This window comes from Zophobas morio, unplaced genomic scaffold (genome assembly GCF_036711695.1).
Source record: "Zophobas morio isolate AGI-343-1 ecotype UQ-CSIRO unplaced genomic scaffold, CSIRO_AGI_Zmor_V1 ptg000016l, whole genome shotgun sequence".
In the NCBI taxonomy this organism is placed as follows: domain Eukaryota; kingdom Metazoa; phylum Arthropoda; class Insecta; order Coleoptera; family Tenebrionidae; genus Zophobas; species Zophobas morio.
The window spans coordinates 3,010,489-3,027,084 of record NW_026972121.1 but is presented as its reverse complement, the minus strand read 5'-3'; the positions used below and the strand labels follow the sequence as shown (position 1 = coordinate 3,027,084).

At 31.0% G+C, this 16,596-nt stretch overlaps 1 protein-coding gene across 1 annotated transcript in view; it reads right to left on the bottom strand.

The window, feature by feature from the left end:
• Positions 1 to 2,755: 2,755 nt before the first annotated feature.
• Positions 2,756 to 16,596, bottom strand: part of LOC135129553 (von Willebrand factor A domain-containing protein 8-like) — a 191,885-nt gene continuing 178,044 nt past the window's right edge. The window contains exons 6-11 of the mRNA XM_064056730.1: positions 5,698 to 6,347; positions 5,366 to 5,648; positions 3,493 to 5,318; positions 3,252 to 3,441; positions 2,965 to 3,203; positions 2,756 to 2,918 (exon numbers count right to left, since the gene is read on the bottom strand). Of these exons, the coding sequence (XP_063912800.1) occupies positions 2,813 to 2,918; positions 2,965 to 3,203; positions 3,252 to 3,441; positions 3,493 to 5,318; positions 5,366 to 5,648; positions 5,698 to 6,347 (3,294 nt within the window). The 3' untranslated portion in view covers positions 2,756 to 2,812. The remainder of the gene's footprint in view (positions 2,919 to 2,964; positions 3,204 to 3,251; positions 3,442 to 3,492; positions 5,319 to 5,365; positions 5,649 to 5,697; positions 6,348 to 16,596) is intronic.

Sequence of the window (16,596 nt, the reverse complement as noted above, 5' to 3'; positions counted from 1 at the left end):
TTTTCCTGAGTTTTTACGATTTTGCGGTTTTTAATTTTTTTTATTTCTCGGTTTTCATATTTTCGATTTCACGATTTTGGTGTTCCGATTTTTTACAATTCAAATTTTGCAGATTTTAATTTTTCGATTTTGGGCTAACCGATTTCTCAGTTTTTCGACTTTTGGATTTTTCGTTAAATAGATATTTTGATTTCTAGATGTTTCAATTCTTCAATTTTTCCATTTCTTGATTTTCGATTTCCCGGTCTGTGGATTTTTTTTATTTTTCATTTTTTTAGTCTTTTAATTTGTCGATTTTTTTAATTTTCCACTTTAAGATTTTTCCATTTTTGATTATACAGTTTTTGATGTTATTATTACCAGAAATTTTAATATTCTAATTTTTCGATTTTTAATTTTTTGACTTTAGGCTATTTCGATTTCTCGGTTTAAGTTTTCTCTTTTTCGATGTTACGATTTGTTGACTGATTTCTCAAGTTTCCAACTTTTCGTTTTTTCCATTTCTCTTTTAATGTTTCGATTGCCAGATTTTTCGGTATTTAAATTTTTGCATTTAAAATTTTTCAAATTTTAATTTTTGGATTTTTGGGCTATTTAGATTTCTCGGTTTTAGTTTTTTCTTTTTCGATTTCTTGACTTCTAAAGAATTCTTCGACTTTTCGATTTTTCCGTTTCTTGAATTTTCAAAGTTTCGTTTTCTCGAATTTTTTCAGTTTTAAATTTTTCGATTTTTCAATTTTTCGATTTCACGATTAATCGAGATTTTGGTGTTTCGATTTTTTACATTTTAGATTTTCCAGATTTTATTTAGAATTTTTCGACTTCTGATTTTTCGGTTTTAACTTTTTTCATTTTTTTACATTTAAGATTTTTCAATTTTTCGATTTTGGGCTCTTTCGATTTGTCGGTTTTAGTTTTCTCTTTTTCTATTTTACGAATTTTTGACTTTTTGATTTCTCGATTTTCAACTTTCATTTTTGGTTTTCTTTCTAATTTATCAGTTTCTGCATTTCTGAGTTTTTCTGTTAATCGAGTTTTGGACTTTTCGATTTTTCCGTTTCTCGAATTTTTAATGTTTCGTTTTATCGAGTTTTTCGATTTTTCGTTTTATCAAGTTTTTTCGAGTTTTCGGTTTTCAAATTTTCCATTTCTCGATTTTCGATTTCTCGGTTTGTCGATTTTTTTATTTTTTCGATCTTTTAATTTTTCGATGATTTAAATTTTCTATTTTTCGATTTTTGACGTTGCCATTACCAGATTTTTCGGTTTTTAAATTTTTTGATTTTTTTGTATTAAAAGTTTTCAGATTTTTATTTTTTTTAATTCTTCCATTTTTCGTTTTTTCCAATTTATCAATTTCTGCATTTCTCAGTTTCTCTATTAATCGACTTTTTGACTTTTCGATTTCTCAGTTTTAGTTTTCTCTTTTTGGATTTTGCGATTTTTGACGTTCCGATTACCAGATTTTTCGGTTTTTAAATTTTTTGATTTTTTGTATTTAGTTTTCAGATTTTAATTTTTTTTTAATTCTTCCATTTTTCGTTTTTTTTTTCAATTTCTGCATTTCTCAGTTTCTCTATTAATCGACTTTTTGACTTTTCGATTTCTCGGTTTTAGTTTTCCCTTTTTGGATTTTTCGATTTTTTGACTTTTCGATTTTTTCGTTTTTTTTCAATGTTTCGTTTTAAATTTTAGATTTTCCAGAATTTAATTTAACCGACTTCTCGTAATTTTGATGTTTCGATTTTTCGATGATTTAATTCGTCAATTTTTCCATTCCTTGATTTTCGATTTCTCGGTTTGTCTATTTTTTTTATTTTTCATTCTTTCGATTTATGATTTTTCAATTTTTTTAATTATCCAGTTTTAGATTTTTCCGTTTTTGATTATACAGTTTTTTGATCGATTACCAGGTTTTTCGGTTTTTAATTTTTTTGATTTTTTTGCATTTAGAATTTCTCGAACTTGGGTTATTTCGATTTCTCCGTTTTAGTTTTCTCTTTTTCGATTTTTTGATTCGTTTTTCTCAATTTTTCGACTTTTCGATTTTTCCGTTTCTCGAACTTTCATTGTTTCGTTTTCTCGAGTTTTTTCGGTTTTACGATTTACCGAGATTTTGATGCTTCGATTTTTTACATTTTAGATTTTCCAGATTCAATTTTTCGATTTTGGGATAATCGATTTCTTAATTTTTCCATTTCTCGATTTCCGATGGATGTTGTTTTATTTTTCCAGTTTTAGATTTTCCGTTTTTGATTATGGTTTTTTGATGTTCCGAAATTATTCAATTTTTTGAGTTTGAGCTATTTCGATATCTCGGTTTTAGTTTTATATTTTACGAATTTTTGACTTTTCGGTCTTTCGATTTTCAATTTTTTTTATTTTTTAATTCTACCAATTTTCTTTTTTTTCCAATTTATCAATTTCTGCATTTCTCAGTTACTCTATTAATCGACTTCTTGACTTTTCGATTTCTTAATTTTTCGACTTTTTTGAATTTACGATTTTTTGATGTTTCGTTTGCTACATTTTTAATATTCCAATTTTTCAATTTTAAAAATTTTTCGACTTTCTGATTTTTCCGATGTTCAAGTCCTCGATTTCTCAATTTTTTAGCATTTTAGGAATTTTTCAATAGCTGGATTTTTCAGAATTTCAATATTTCGACTCTAGAATTTTTCAAAAAAGCGGGATTTGTTGGACTACACTTCAGGAGCGAGGGAAGTTCAGTTTTTAACGTACTGCAACGTCACTATAGTAGTTGTACAAAATTTTATTTACTATACATTGTTTTATTCCCTAGAAATTACCCTCATATGGTAATAACCGACGACGAAAAAATCTGCTTGAGAATCTGCGGCAACTGAGTGACGTCACTACATATAAAAGCCCGTCCAGCCGGCAACCTCTCAGTCAACCTACAAACAAACCAATCAAACCAAAAAACCCCAAATCACGACTCACCTCTCCGCCTGATCCCCCAAACCACCTATAAAAATAACATAGGCACTAACATTGGACTTTGACGTCAGCGCAGCCGCCAATTTCGACGGAGGTATCCTATATCGTTCCAAATTGGCATCCGACAACACGATCACGATGGCCTCGTCACAATCTTCTTCCGCTAGAGAATTGATAGCTTCTTCAGTGCCCTCTAGCGTGTGGTCGCCGGACCAACAATACTGCGCATGCGCGTGCATCGTCTAAAAAGTAGGGTCAAAGTAGGCCACACACGAGTTAAGTTAGCTCACTCTGATCACGTCCAGTCGTTCCTTATTGTTTTTGGGGTGCTCTTTGAGTTTGACGAATGGAATAAACGGCGCTTCTCCCGAGTGGCCAATAATATCGTACTGGATTTTGTCTTCGAAGCCTTGGAAGGATTCCATTACTAAAACGGCGGCTTCTAGTTCTTTATCCAAGCGACCGTCATATCCGTTGAATCTGACACATAACAAAGTTACACAAAATGGCGGCTAAGATGGCGACGCGTACCTGTACATGCTTCCAGAGACATCTACAACCACTCGGAATAGTTTGGGTTTGAGTTGTGGGGCGCCGATTTCGGGTTCTTGTTCGGCTCGTCTTCGAAAAATAGTTTTCTCTCCTAGTAGACCGTCGATTAGTTTGACGTCATCTAGTTCTCCAGCGGTTTGGTGACGTGACCAGTGTCTCTCTTTATTCTTAGCTTGTAAATTCCCTAGAATGATCCTTAATGACTGAATTTGTCTGGACACAGCGTTATAAAACTGGTTGTATAGAGTAGCGTCGTAGGCACTCATCCCGATTTCTTTTAATTTTTCTTGGAAGGCTTTTCGGTTCATTTCGCGAGCCGCACGCTGTATATGTTCAGGGACGGCGTTAATTTCTTCCTCTGATAGTTGGTGGACTTCGTGCCCTTTGTCTAACCTATAAGGACCACCTTTACCACCCATACCAGCTGTGTCGCGACCGCCGGTACCCCCAGCCCATGTGTTACCACCAACGTGGGGGGCATTATCTGGATCCTCTTTACCATGCTTCGGTTCTTGAGCATCTTTCCCACTATACCTACTCTTAGTCACCTGAATCTTCTCCCTAGCCCGTTTAGCCGCCATATACTCAGCCGCCATGACGTTCTTACTCGAAAAACCGTGCTTTTGGAGAACTTCCCCCAAAGTTTCAACCACCTCAGGACTGTACCGGTCAAAATCAAACACGTTGAAGACCACATCTTCTAAATCAGCCCCCGGGAATTGTTCCAAGTGTTTGACTATATTAACAACCTCGCGAGTCGAGTAGGGGTAGCTAACCAACCCTTGATCCGCCATATTGCGCAACTCGCCAAACACCCCCACTAACTTTTTTATAGTGTCAAGGGGTACATTAGGTCCATATTGTCCCAAAAGACTGATTTCTGAATCCGCAGACGGATTTTCTACCGCATGGGCACTAAACAAGTCGCCCAAAGCGCCAAAGAAATCGTTCCCCAAAAACGGGAATCCGGGTCTGTTTGCTAGTACCACGATCCTAAAATCGGGATGGATCTGGATGTAGTTGGACGGGTGACCATTTGGAGGTACTAAAGGCACGATTCGTCTACCGTCACTGAGGATCATCTGACCCGACTCTACTAGAGTCTTCAGGATGCAAGTTACATGAGTTGGGGCTTTGTCTGCTTCATCTACCACCAAGACGTGACCGTGTTTGATGGCGTTCACCAGAGGCGAGTCCTCGTGGACTAGAAGACCATCACGAACGGTAGGTTGTGTGGTTAACGTCTGCACAGTCGTGTCTCTATGCAGCTGGATGTATTCCCTAGGTCTGTTCATCAGTTCTAGGAAACGATCAATGATTTTGTTTTTTCCAACACCTTGGTTCCCGACGAGCAAAATATGGTGCCCGAGGTGGAAATCCTGAAGCATCGCTTCCATCAGGTGTAGGTGCTGCGGAATGTTGTAGAAGAGGATGTTAGGGACTTTGGTTAGGTGTGTGGTTTGATATAGAGGAACCGAGGATTGACCAATAGTCAGAATATCGTTTTTAATTCCACAAGCAATGGGGGCTGTGTCGTCCGAACTTTCCTCTGCAACAACCCCGAGTCGGTGTATGGTACGCTCCAAAGCTTGTCGTGCCAGGGTTGGAAGAAACTGTACCATAAAAGTCGTTCGGATCGTATCGTAGACAAAATTCGAAGGGTAGTTCTTCATTCTAGCCCCGATTCGCAGAAGTTGTCGGGTGGAGAGGTGCCCGGACAGACTCTGGAGGGTTTGGTCGGTACTATTCCTCAAAATGTGGGCTAGCTCTACGATTTTGAGCAACGACTTGGAGGGTGGTCCATACTAAAACACAATCGATTAATAGTGCGGATGCAAAGGGTACCACTCACTTTAGACGCAATGATGTGAAGTTCCTCCTCTTTACTCAGAGTTCTGACTTCGTGGAAAAGAAAAAGACTGAGGAGTTCCGGGGTCATCCAATTCCCGGTGGGTGAGTTCAAGGAAGGTGGTTCCCCGATCGCGATTATCCGAAAGTCGGGGTGTATGGGTAGAATACCACTTTCCGTCATTTGGTGGTCCGTCAAATCAAACGACTGTTTGATGCTTTGGTACCGTTCGTCACTCATCAGTCGTTTTCCGTCGTGCAGCTGCAATTCCCGGTCTTGGACTAGTCTGGAATTGCGTTACAGTGTTGTGGTACCTTTGGTACTATAACTATTACCTGTGTAAAACCGACAATGTACTCGGATGGATCCGGTTAATTCCGTCCAGAACGGCGATTTTCCCTTCCAAAGCCGCCAGCACCAACGGGGATAACTGCCACACAGTGTCACCGTTGTCCAGCGTCGTCCTCTGCTGCACCAAATCGCGCGCCGTCATGTCCTGGTACAACACTATATTTTCGGTGGCTTTCCCCAGAATTTCGGCTACTTGTTGTACTAGGATGCTCTTGCCGCACCCCTTTGGACCCACGAGGCAGAAATCCCCGACGGATTCGGTTTGTAGCATGGCGGCGATGAGGCGGTTTTGGTAGTCTGTTGCTATGTAGGTTGTGGATGTGGGTTTGGTGGGGGGAGATGGTTTCGGGGGTTCTGGTTGGACGTGGAAGGTGGATAGGAGGGACTCGAGGTGGGAGGTTTGGTCTTTGAGGAAGACTTTGTAGGGGTAGAGGCGGGTGAAGACGTCGTAGGGGGACAGGTCGGGGTGGTTTTGCAGGAGCTTTGCGGCGTGGGGGAGGGTGTCTAGGGGGAAGTCGGGCAGGCCGAGGGAGGCGCTTTCTTTGGTGGAGATGGCGAAGGCGCAGGAGAGGAGTTTTTGGAGTTTGTCGGGTGGGGCGGTGGGGGAGAGGCGTTGGAGGTCTTGGTAGCATTCCTGGAAAAGAAAGATAGATGGTAAGTTTATAGTATTTAAATGTGTAATGGATAGAAACCGAAAATGGTTGTTTTATGTACTTTTTATACTATATTTTCGGAAATAAATTGCATTTGAAAAAATACTAAGAAGACCTCTTGAAGCTAATAAATGAAGAGGAGGAGAATTTTCCATATGGAATTTTGGAAATCTGTTGAAGACAAAGATTTTGAATCACACGGAAGATTTTCGTTTTTTATTTTTTGAGTTTTGGATTTCTCGCTTTTTTGATTTTTGGATGACTCGATTTTTCAATTCGACTTTTTGATATTTCGATTTCTTGAATTTTTAATGCTTCGATTTCACAATTACTCCGATTTTCTATATTTCAATTTTTAATCTTTTCAATTTCTCGATTTTTCGATTTTTCAAATTTTTAACTTTTCTACTTTTTAATTTTACGATTTTTCAAATTTTCGAGTTTACGTTTCTTCAGTTGTTCGATTTTTCGATTTTTAAAATTTTCTGATTTCGATTTCCCGATTTTTAAGTTTTTTCACTTTTCAATTATCCACTTTTAGAATTTTTGACTTCCCAATTTCTCGATTTATCGATGTTTCAATTTTTCGTTTTTTGGACTTTTCCAATTTTTTTATTTCTCGATTTTTCCACAATTCGTTTCTTCAGACTTTCGATCAAGTCTTTAGTTTCTTGAATTTTCGAGATTTCACAGTTTCAGTTTTTCGATTTCTCGATTTTTGGATTCCCAGATTTTAAAAATTTTTCGATTGTATAATTTTTCAGTTTTCCATTTTTCAAATTTTCGGCTTTTCGATTTTTCGATTGTTCAATCGTACGATTTTTAAAATTTTCGACTTTTCGATTTTTCAGTTCTTCTATTTTTCGACTCTTAGATTTTTGGATTTTTGGACTTTTCGATTTCTTAATTATTCGATTTTTCAATTTTAAAAATGTTCCACTTATCGATTTTTCAGTTTTTCTATTCTATTCTATTCGATTTCCCGATTTTTCCACTTTTCAATTTTCGATTTTAGGATTTTTTGACTTTTAGATTTCTTGATTTTTTGATGTTTCAATATCCCGATTTTTGGACTTTTCCCAAATTTTTTGATTTCTCGATTTTTCCACTATTCGTGTCTTCAAACTTTACATCATGTATTTAGTTTCTTAATTTTTCAATTTTTCGATTGTTCAGTTTTTCAACTTGTCGATTTCTCGATTTTTAAATTTTTGCGTTCTTCAGTTTTTCGAATTTTCCATTTTTTTGATTTTTCCAATTCACGAGTTTTGATTTTTCGATATTTTGATTGTTTCATTTTTCGAATTTTCAATTTCCCGATTTTTAAAATTTGTTCTCGAATTTTCCGATTTTCGACTTCGATTTCTGGAGTTTTTCTTTTTCGATTTTTGATTGTTTGATCTTTTGACTTCTCCTTGTTTTAATGTTTTAATTTTTTGATTTTTCAATTTTTGGATTTTTCAATTTCTCTAATTATCGACTTTTTCGATTTTTTTTTTAATTGTCGGTTTAATGATTTCCACTTTTCCGATATCTCGAGTTTTCGATTTTTCACTTGTTTGATTAAGTTTTTCGATTTTTCGATTTCCCGATTTTTAATGCTCAATTTTCATTTTTTTTTATTTTGCAATTCTCGATTTTTGACTTTCTGATTTTTGGATTTTTTCAGTTCTCATTTTTTTAATTTCCTGGTTTTTCAATTATTCAATTTCTGGATTTTTCGATTTTTTTACTTTTTGAATTTTCGGTTTCTCGATTTTTACATTTTTTTCTTGAACTTTTCGAGTTTTACGTGTTTACTTTTTCGAGTGAGTTTTCCGATTTTCAATTTTTCGATTTCACGAGTTTTGATTTTTCGATATTTTGATTCCTTCATTTTTCGAATTTTCAATTTCCCGATTTTTAAAATTTGTTCTCGAATTTTTCGATTTTCGACTTCGATTTCTGGAGTTTTCCTTTTTCGAGTGTTTTTCGATTTTTTGATTTCTCCTTTTTTCAATGTTTTAATTTTTCGATTCTTCAATTTTTGGATTTTTCAGTTTCTCTATTTATCGACTTTTCGATTTTTTTTTTTGAATTTTCGTTTTAATGATTTTTCCACTTTTCCGATATCTTTTCCGATATCTCGATTTTTCACTTGTTCCATTAAGTTTTTCGATTTTTCGATTTCCCGATTTTTAATACCTACTCAATTTTTATTTTTTTATTTTTCCAATTCTCGATTTTTGACTTTCTGATTTTTCGATTTTTTCAGTTCTCATTTTTTTTATTTCCTAGTTTTTCAATTTTTCAATTTCTGGATTTTTCGATTTTTTTATTTTTTGAATTTTCGGTTTCTCGATTCTTACACTTTTTTCTTGAATTTTTCAATTTTTACGTGTACACTTTTTCGAGCGAGTTTTCAGATTTTCAATTTTTCGGCTTTTCGATCTTTAAATTTTTCAATTGCACAATGTTTCGACTTCACGAGTTTTGATTTTTCGATATTTTGATTCCTTCATTTTTCGAATTTTCAATTTCCCGATTTTTAAAATTTGTTCTCGAATTTTTTGATTTTCGACTTCGATTTCTGGAGTTTTTCTTTTTCGAGTGTTTTTCGATTTTTTGATTTTTCAATTTTTCCATTCTTTAATTTTTCGATTTTTTGATTGTTTGATCTCTTGATTTCTCCTTTTTTCAATGTTTTAATTTTTCGATTCTCCAATTTTTGGATTTTTCAATTTCTCCATTTATCGACTTTTCGTTTTTTTTAATTTTCGGTTTAATGATTTTTCCACTTTTTACGATATCTCGAGTTTTCGATTTTTCACTTGTTCGATTAAGTTTTTCGATTTTTGGATTTCCCGATTTTTAATAGGTACTCAATTTTATTTTTTTTTTATTTTTACAATTCTCGATTTTTGACTTTGATTTTTCGATTTTTTTAGTTCTCATTTTTTTTTATTTCCTGGTTTTTCGATTTTTCAATTTCTGGATTTTTCGTTTTTTTTATTTTTTGATTTTTCGGTTTCTCGATTTTTACACTTCTTTCTTCAATTTCCCGATTTTTACGTGTTTACTTTTTCGAGTGAGTTTTCCGAATTTCAATTTTTCTGCTTTTCGATCTTTAAATTTTTCAATTTCACAATGTTTTTTAGATTTTCGACTTCGATTTCTGTAGTTTTTCTTTTCCGATTTTTGATTGTTTGATCTTTTGATTTCTCCTTTTTTCAATGTTTTAATTTTCCGATTCTCCAATTTTTGGATTTTTCAATTTCACCATTTACCGACTTTTCGTTTTTTTTTTTTGAATTTTCGGTTCAATGATTTTTCCACTTTTCCGATATCTCGAGTTTTCGATTTTTCACTTGTTCGATTAAGTTTTTCTGTTTTTTGATATCCCGATTTTTGATACTCAATTTTTTTTTTATTTTTCCAATTCTTGATTTTTGACTGATTTTTCGATTTTTTCAGTTTTCGTTTTTTTTATTTCCTCGTTTTTCAATTTTTCAATTTCTGGATTTTTCGATTGTTTTATTTTTTGAATTTTCGGTTTCTCGATTCTTACACTATTTTCTTGAATTTTTCGATTTTTACGTGTTCACTTTTTCGAGTGAGTTTTCCGATTTTCAATTTTTCGGCTTTTCGATGTTTAAATTTTCAATTCTTCAATTTTTCCATTTTCAATTTCTCCATTTATCGATTTTTTGATTTTTTAAATTTTCGGTTTGATAATTTTTCTCCTTTTCGATCTTTCACTTTTTCGATTTTTCAATTTCCCGATTTTTAATTCTCATTTTTTCATCTTTTTTTTAATTTTCAATTCTCGATTTTTGAGTTTTCAATTTTTTCATTCTTGGTTTTTCAATTTCTGGAATTTTTGAATTTTGATTTTTTGAATTTTCGGTGTCTCGATTTTTAGAGTTTTTTTTTAATTTTTCGATTTTGGACTTTTTGATTTCTGGAGTTTTCCGATTTTTCAATTTTGCCGTTCTTGAATTTTTCGATTTTTCCATTTTTCGATCTTTCGTTTTCTCGATTTTTTAATTTACCAATTTTTCGATTTTTGAATTTCTTTATTTTGAATTTTCGTTTTTTCGATTTTTAGACTTTTTCAACAGAGTTATTCGATTTTTTATTTTTTCGACTTTTCGAAGCTGCGACACTGGTTTTTTAATTTTTCAATTTTTAACTTGTCGATTTCTTAATTTTCGGTTTCACGATTTTTCGATTTTTGAATTTTTCGATTTCTCGAGTATTCGATTTTTTACTTTTTCGTTTGAGTTTTTCCATTTTCAATTTTTCGACTTCTGCAGTTTAGATTTTTCAATTTCAGGCTTTTTTCATTTTTTCAATTTTTCGTTTCGGTTTTTTTCTTTATTTTTTTAGTTTTTCAATTTCTGATTTTTCAGTTCCTCGATTTTTTAAGTTTTTGTTTTTTCAAAGTTTTATTTGCAATTTTTCTAGTTTTCATTTTAAATGTGAGGTTATAATTATAATTTAATTTTTTTCTCAATTTTTCAGTGTTACGATTTTATAATTCTTTGTTTTTTAAATTGTTAGTTTTTCGACTTTACAATTTTGACGATTTCATAACTTTTCGATTTGAATCGGTTTTTCTTCTTTCTCATTTTCAATGATTTTTTTCGATTTTTGATTTTCTCGATTTTTAGTTTTTCAATGTTTCGATTTCACAACTTTTCGAATCAAAAAAATGAAAAATTGTACAACTGAAAAATACAAAATGGAAAAACAAAAAAGTATAAGAACTTGAAAACTGAAGGAAAGAACAATTGAAAAATCGAAAGATTTAAAATTGACAAACTTAATAAAAGTTGAAAAAGTGCAAAATCGAAAAAACAAAATATCGTAGAATCGAAATATTGAAAATTAAAGAAATCGGAAAACCGAGGAACTGAAAAATCAAAATCCTATAATTTTTCAAAAAATCTGGATGTCTCGAATACAAACTGGACATCGATTCATAAACCACATGTGAAGGAGTATCTTATTTTATAAAATTGAAAAAATATATACTAATGTAAATTTTGGAAATGACGTCATCCTATTGTTGGCAGATGGAACGGGAGACCTATTTTTCGTAATCTAGCTTACTTTTAGGAAGTAAAAATGAAAATTTTTTTTTAATTGTCAATTACAGGAATTACAGGCAAAAAGTCAACTGCTGAAATAAAATTTTTGACATATGAACTATAAAAAAACACACACATACAAAATAATATTAAGTAATTAATAATAATAATGTCATCATGAACTCCACTTGTACATTTCAACAATTACCAGCGTCGTAAAACCCCTCCCTGCAGCACCCCGCTTTCCCTCTACTCTAAACCTAAACAAACATCCAAATCAATTTAAATTCCAGAATTGCGATTTTATCATTTGCACGCATCCCCAGCCATTACCGATTCCTCCTCTGTCTAAAAAACCCCCCGGGTGCTTTGAAACCGCTCCAACCACCCCTCATTAAATTAAATTAAAAATTCATAACTACCCTCCTTACGCGTAAATGAATGAAAAACCGCAATACCATTAACCTGGAAAGAACCGGAAACACATCGCCCGGAAACTCCATTACCAAATTGAATTATCGCCCCCATCTACTCGTCCGGATTTTTCCGAATTAAGACCGCCGGTTTTCGATTAAAGCGCCGATTATATCTCAACTTCCATCCAATCGAGGCAGTTTTATAGAAAGCAATTCACACGAATGCTGAAACGTTCACGACAATTGCCGTTTTCCATGCAAGTCGGGATTTGGCGAGTTGGTCGCTTTAATATTCGCTATTACATTTGTACACTTTTCTGGCAACAAATCGGCGTTTCGCGTGAAAATGTCGGCGGGATCCGCCGCCGCCGCCATGACCCGGCTTAAAAATAAAGTGCGTGTGCTGGTATTATTAATGTGTCTTCTTTATTTGCCTGGCGGGGTGATGAATTCGTTAATTTGACGTTGCTAATAAGCGGAGGCATTTTTGGGTATTTTTGGAGCAGGGTCAAGGGTCATTGTGATGACGATGTTGCGTGATGGGTTTTTGGCGAAGGAATGGTTTTGACAATGGAAAAATTTCGGTTTAATAGGTTTTATAAGTGAATGGAAATAATTATTATTGAGTAGAGCTTAATTCTGATTTTAAAAATGAACACCCAATTGCGTCATGTTTTATATGCAGCTTTTAGGGTTAATGAAAATTTTCTTGTGGGCTTTCGATGATTTTTTCTGTTGATTTTAGGTCTTCCTGAAAGCTTTCTTTAGGTAATCCTCTTTAAAGTTCAAAAAGTCTTTCTGGATGTTTCGGAATCTCTTCTTTGCACTCTTCGGAACTTACTCCTGTGTGAGCTTTTTTGTTAATTGTAATTGTTTTCCGTGAGACTGACTTTAAAGCTTCCTCTGATATTTTGAATAGTTTTCTCTTGGTAATTTGGAAACATTGAAAAATCGCAAAATTGAAAAATCGAGAAATCGAGAAATTGTGAAATCGAAAAATCCAAAGCACGAATAATTCAAAAATCGAGAAATTGAAAAATCAAAATATCGAAAAATAAAAAATCTGAAAGTCAAAAATCTACAAATGGAAAAATCAAAAAATTGGAAAAACCGAAAAATTAAAAAACTGAAAAATCGAAAAATTGAAGAACAAAAAAATTGAAAAATCGAGAATGAAAAATTGAAAAATTAAAAATTGAAACAATAAAGAAAATAAAAAATCAAAACGACAAGCTGCAATCGAAAAATTTTAAAAATTATAATAATTATAATCTCATTTAAAATGAAAACTAGAAAAATTGCAAATCAAATATTGAAAAAACGAAAATTTGAAAATTGAGAAAAGGAAAAAATAAAAAAATCCAAACATTGAAAACTGAAAAATAAAGAAAATAAAAAATGAAACGAAAAATTGCAAATCGAAAAATTGGAATGAAAAATTGAAATATCGAAAAATTGAAAAATTAAAAATCGAAAAATTTTAAAAATTATAATTATAATTTCATATTTAAAATGAAAACTAGACAAATTGCAAATCAAACATTCAAAACACGAAAATTTTAAAAATCGAGAAATTGAAAACATCTAAAAATCCAAAGATTGAAAACTGAAAGATAAAGAAAATAAAAAATGAAACGAAAAATTGCAAATCGGAAAATTGGAATGAAAAATTGAAATATCGAAAAATTGAAAAATAAAAAATCGAAAAATTAATAATTGAAACATAAAGAAAATAAAAAATCCAATCGAAAAACTGCACTGGAGAAACTGAAGAAATGAAAAATTGAAAAATTAAAAATTGAAACACCAAAAGTTGGAAATCGAAAAGTCGACAAAGGGTGAAATTGAAAAATCTAAATATCGGAAAGTCGAAAAGTTGAAAATCAAAAAATTAAATAGTCGACGCATCGAAAAAAGTCAAAAACTCAAGAATCGAAAAACAAAAAAATTGAAAAATCGAGAATGAAAAATTGAAAAATTAAAAATCGAAAAATTGAAAAATTAATAATTGAAACACAAAGAAAATAAAAAATCCAAACGAAAAACTGCACTGGAGAAACCGAAGAAATGAAAAATTGAAACACCAAAAGTTGGAAATCGAAAAGTCGACAAAGGGTGAAATTGAAAAATCAAAATATCGAAACGTCGAAAAATTGAAAATCGAAAAATTAAATAGTCGACGTATCGAAAAAAGTCAAAAACTCAAGAATCGAAAAGTCGAAAAATCGTGAAACCGAAGTCGAAAATCGAAAAATTGAAAAACAAAAAAATTGAAAAATCGAGAATGAAAAATTGAAAAATTTAAAATTGAAACAATAAAGAAAATAAAAAATCAAAACGAAAAGCTGCAATCGAAAAATTTTAAAAATTATAATTATAATCTCATATTTAAAATGAAAACTAGAAAAATTGCAAACCAAATATTGAAAAAACGAAAATTTGAAAATCGAGAAAAGGAAAAAATCAAAAAATCCAAAGATTGAAAACTGAAAAATAAAGAAAATAAAAAATGAAACGAAAAATTGCAAATCGGAAAATTGGAATGAAAAATTGAAATATCGAAAAATTGAAAAACTAAAAATCGAAAAATTGAAAAATTAAAAATTGAAACAACAAAGAAAATAAAAAACCGAAACGAAAAGCTGCAATCGAAAAACTTTAAAAATCATAATTATAATCTCATATCTAAAATGAAAACTAGAAAAATTGCAAATCAAATATTGAAAAAACGAAAATTTGAAAATCGAGAAAAGGAAAAATTCAAAAAATCGAAAGATTTAAACTGAAAAATAAAGAAAATAAAAAATGAAACGAAAAATTGCAAATCGGAAAATTGGAATGAAAAAGTGAAAAATCGAAAAATTGAAAAATTAAAAATCGAAAAATTAATAATTGAAACATAAAGAAAATAAAAAATCCAATCGAAAAACTGCACTGGAGAAACTGAAGAAATGAAAAATTGAAACACCAAAAGTTGTAAATCGAAAAGTCGACAAAGGGTGAAAATGAAAAATCTAAATATCGAAAAGTCGAAAAATTGAAAATCGAAAAATTAAATAGTCGACGCATCGAAAAAAGTCAAAAACTCAAGAATCGAAAAGTCGAAAAATCGTGAAACCGAAGTCGAAAATCGAAAAATTGAAAAACAAAAAAATTGAAAAATCGAGAATGAAAAATTGAAAAATTAATAATTGAAACAATAAAGAAAATAAAAATCAAAACGAAAAGCTGCAATCGAAAAATTTTAAAAAATATAATTGTAATCTCATATTTAAAATTAAAACTAGAAAAATTGCAAATCAAATATTGAAAACTGAAAAATAAAGAAAATGAAAAATGAAACGAAAAATTGCAAATCGGAAAATTGGAATGAAAAATTGAAATATCGAAAAATTGAAAAATAAAAAATCGAAAAATTGAAAAATTAATAATTGAAACATAAAGAAAATAAAAAATCCAAACGAAAAATTGCACTGCAGAAACTGAAGAAATGAAAAATTGAAACACCAAAAGTTGGAAATCGAAAAGTGGACAAAGGGTGAAATTGAAAAATCTAAATATCGAAAATTCGAAAAATTGAAAATCGAAAAATTAAATAGTCGACGCCTCGAAAAAAGTCAAAAACTCAAGAATCGAAAAGTCGAAAAATCGTGAAACCGAAGTCGAAAATCGAAAAATTGAAAAACAAAAAATTGAAAAATCGAGAATGAAAAATTGAAAAATTAAAAATTGAAACAATAAAGAAAATAAAAAATCAAAACGAAAAGCTGCAATCGAAAAATTTTAAAAATTATAATTATAATCTCATATTTAAAATGAAAACTAGACAAATTGCAAATCAAACATTGAAAACACGAAAATTCTAAAAATCGAGAAATTGAAAACATCTAAAAATCCAAAGATTGAAAACTGAAAGATAAAGAAAATAAAAAATTAAACGAAAAATTGGAATGAAAAATTGAAATATCGAAAAATTGAAAAATTAAAAATAGAAAAATTGAAACATAAAGAAAATAAAAAATCCAAACGAAAAACTGCACTGGAGAAATTGAAGAAACGAAAAATTAAAACACCAAAAGTTGGAAATTCAAAAGTCGACAAAGGGTGAAATTGAAAAATCTAAATATCGAAAAGTCGAAAAATTGAAAATCGAAAAATTAAATAGTCGACGCATTGAAAAAAGTCAAAAACTCAAGAATCGAAAAGTCGAAAAATCGTGAAACCGAAGTCGAAAATCGAAAAATTGAAAAACAAAAAAAATTGAAAAATCGAGAATGAAAAATTGAAAAATTAAAAATTGAAACAATAAAGAAAATAAAAAATCAAAACGAAAAGCTGCAATCGAAAAATTTTAAAAATCATAATTATAATCTAATATTTAAAATGAAAACTAGAAAAATTGCAAATCAAAAATTGAAAAGACGAAAATTTGAAAATCGAGAAAAGGAAAAAATCAAAAAATCCAAAGATTGAAAACTGAAAAATAAAGAAAATAAAAAATGAAACGAAAAATTGAAAAATTAAAAATCGAAAAATTAATAACTGAAACAATAAAGAAAATAAAAATCAAAACGAAAAGCTGCAATCGAAAAATTTTAAAAATTGTAATTATAATCTCATATTTAAAATGAAAACTAGACAAATTGCAAATCAAACATTGAAAACACGAAAATTTTAAAAATCGAGAAATTGAAAACATCTAAAAATCCAAAGATTGAAAACTGAAAGATAAAGAAAATAAA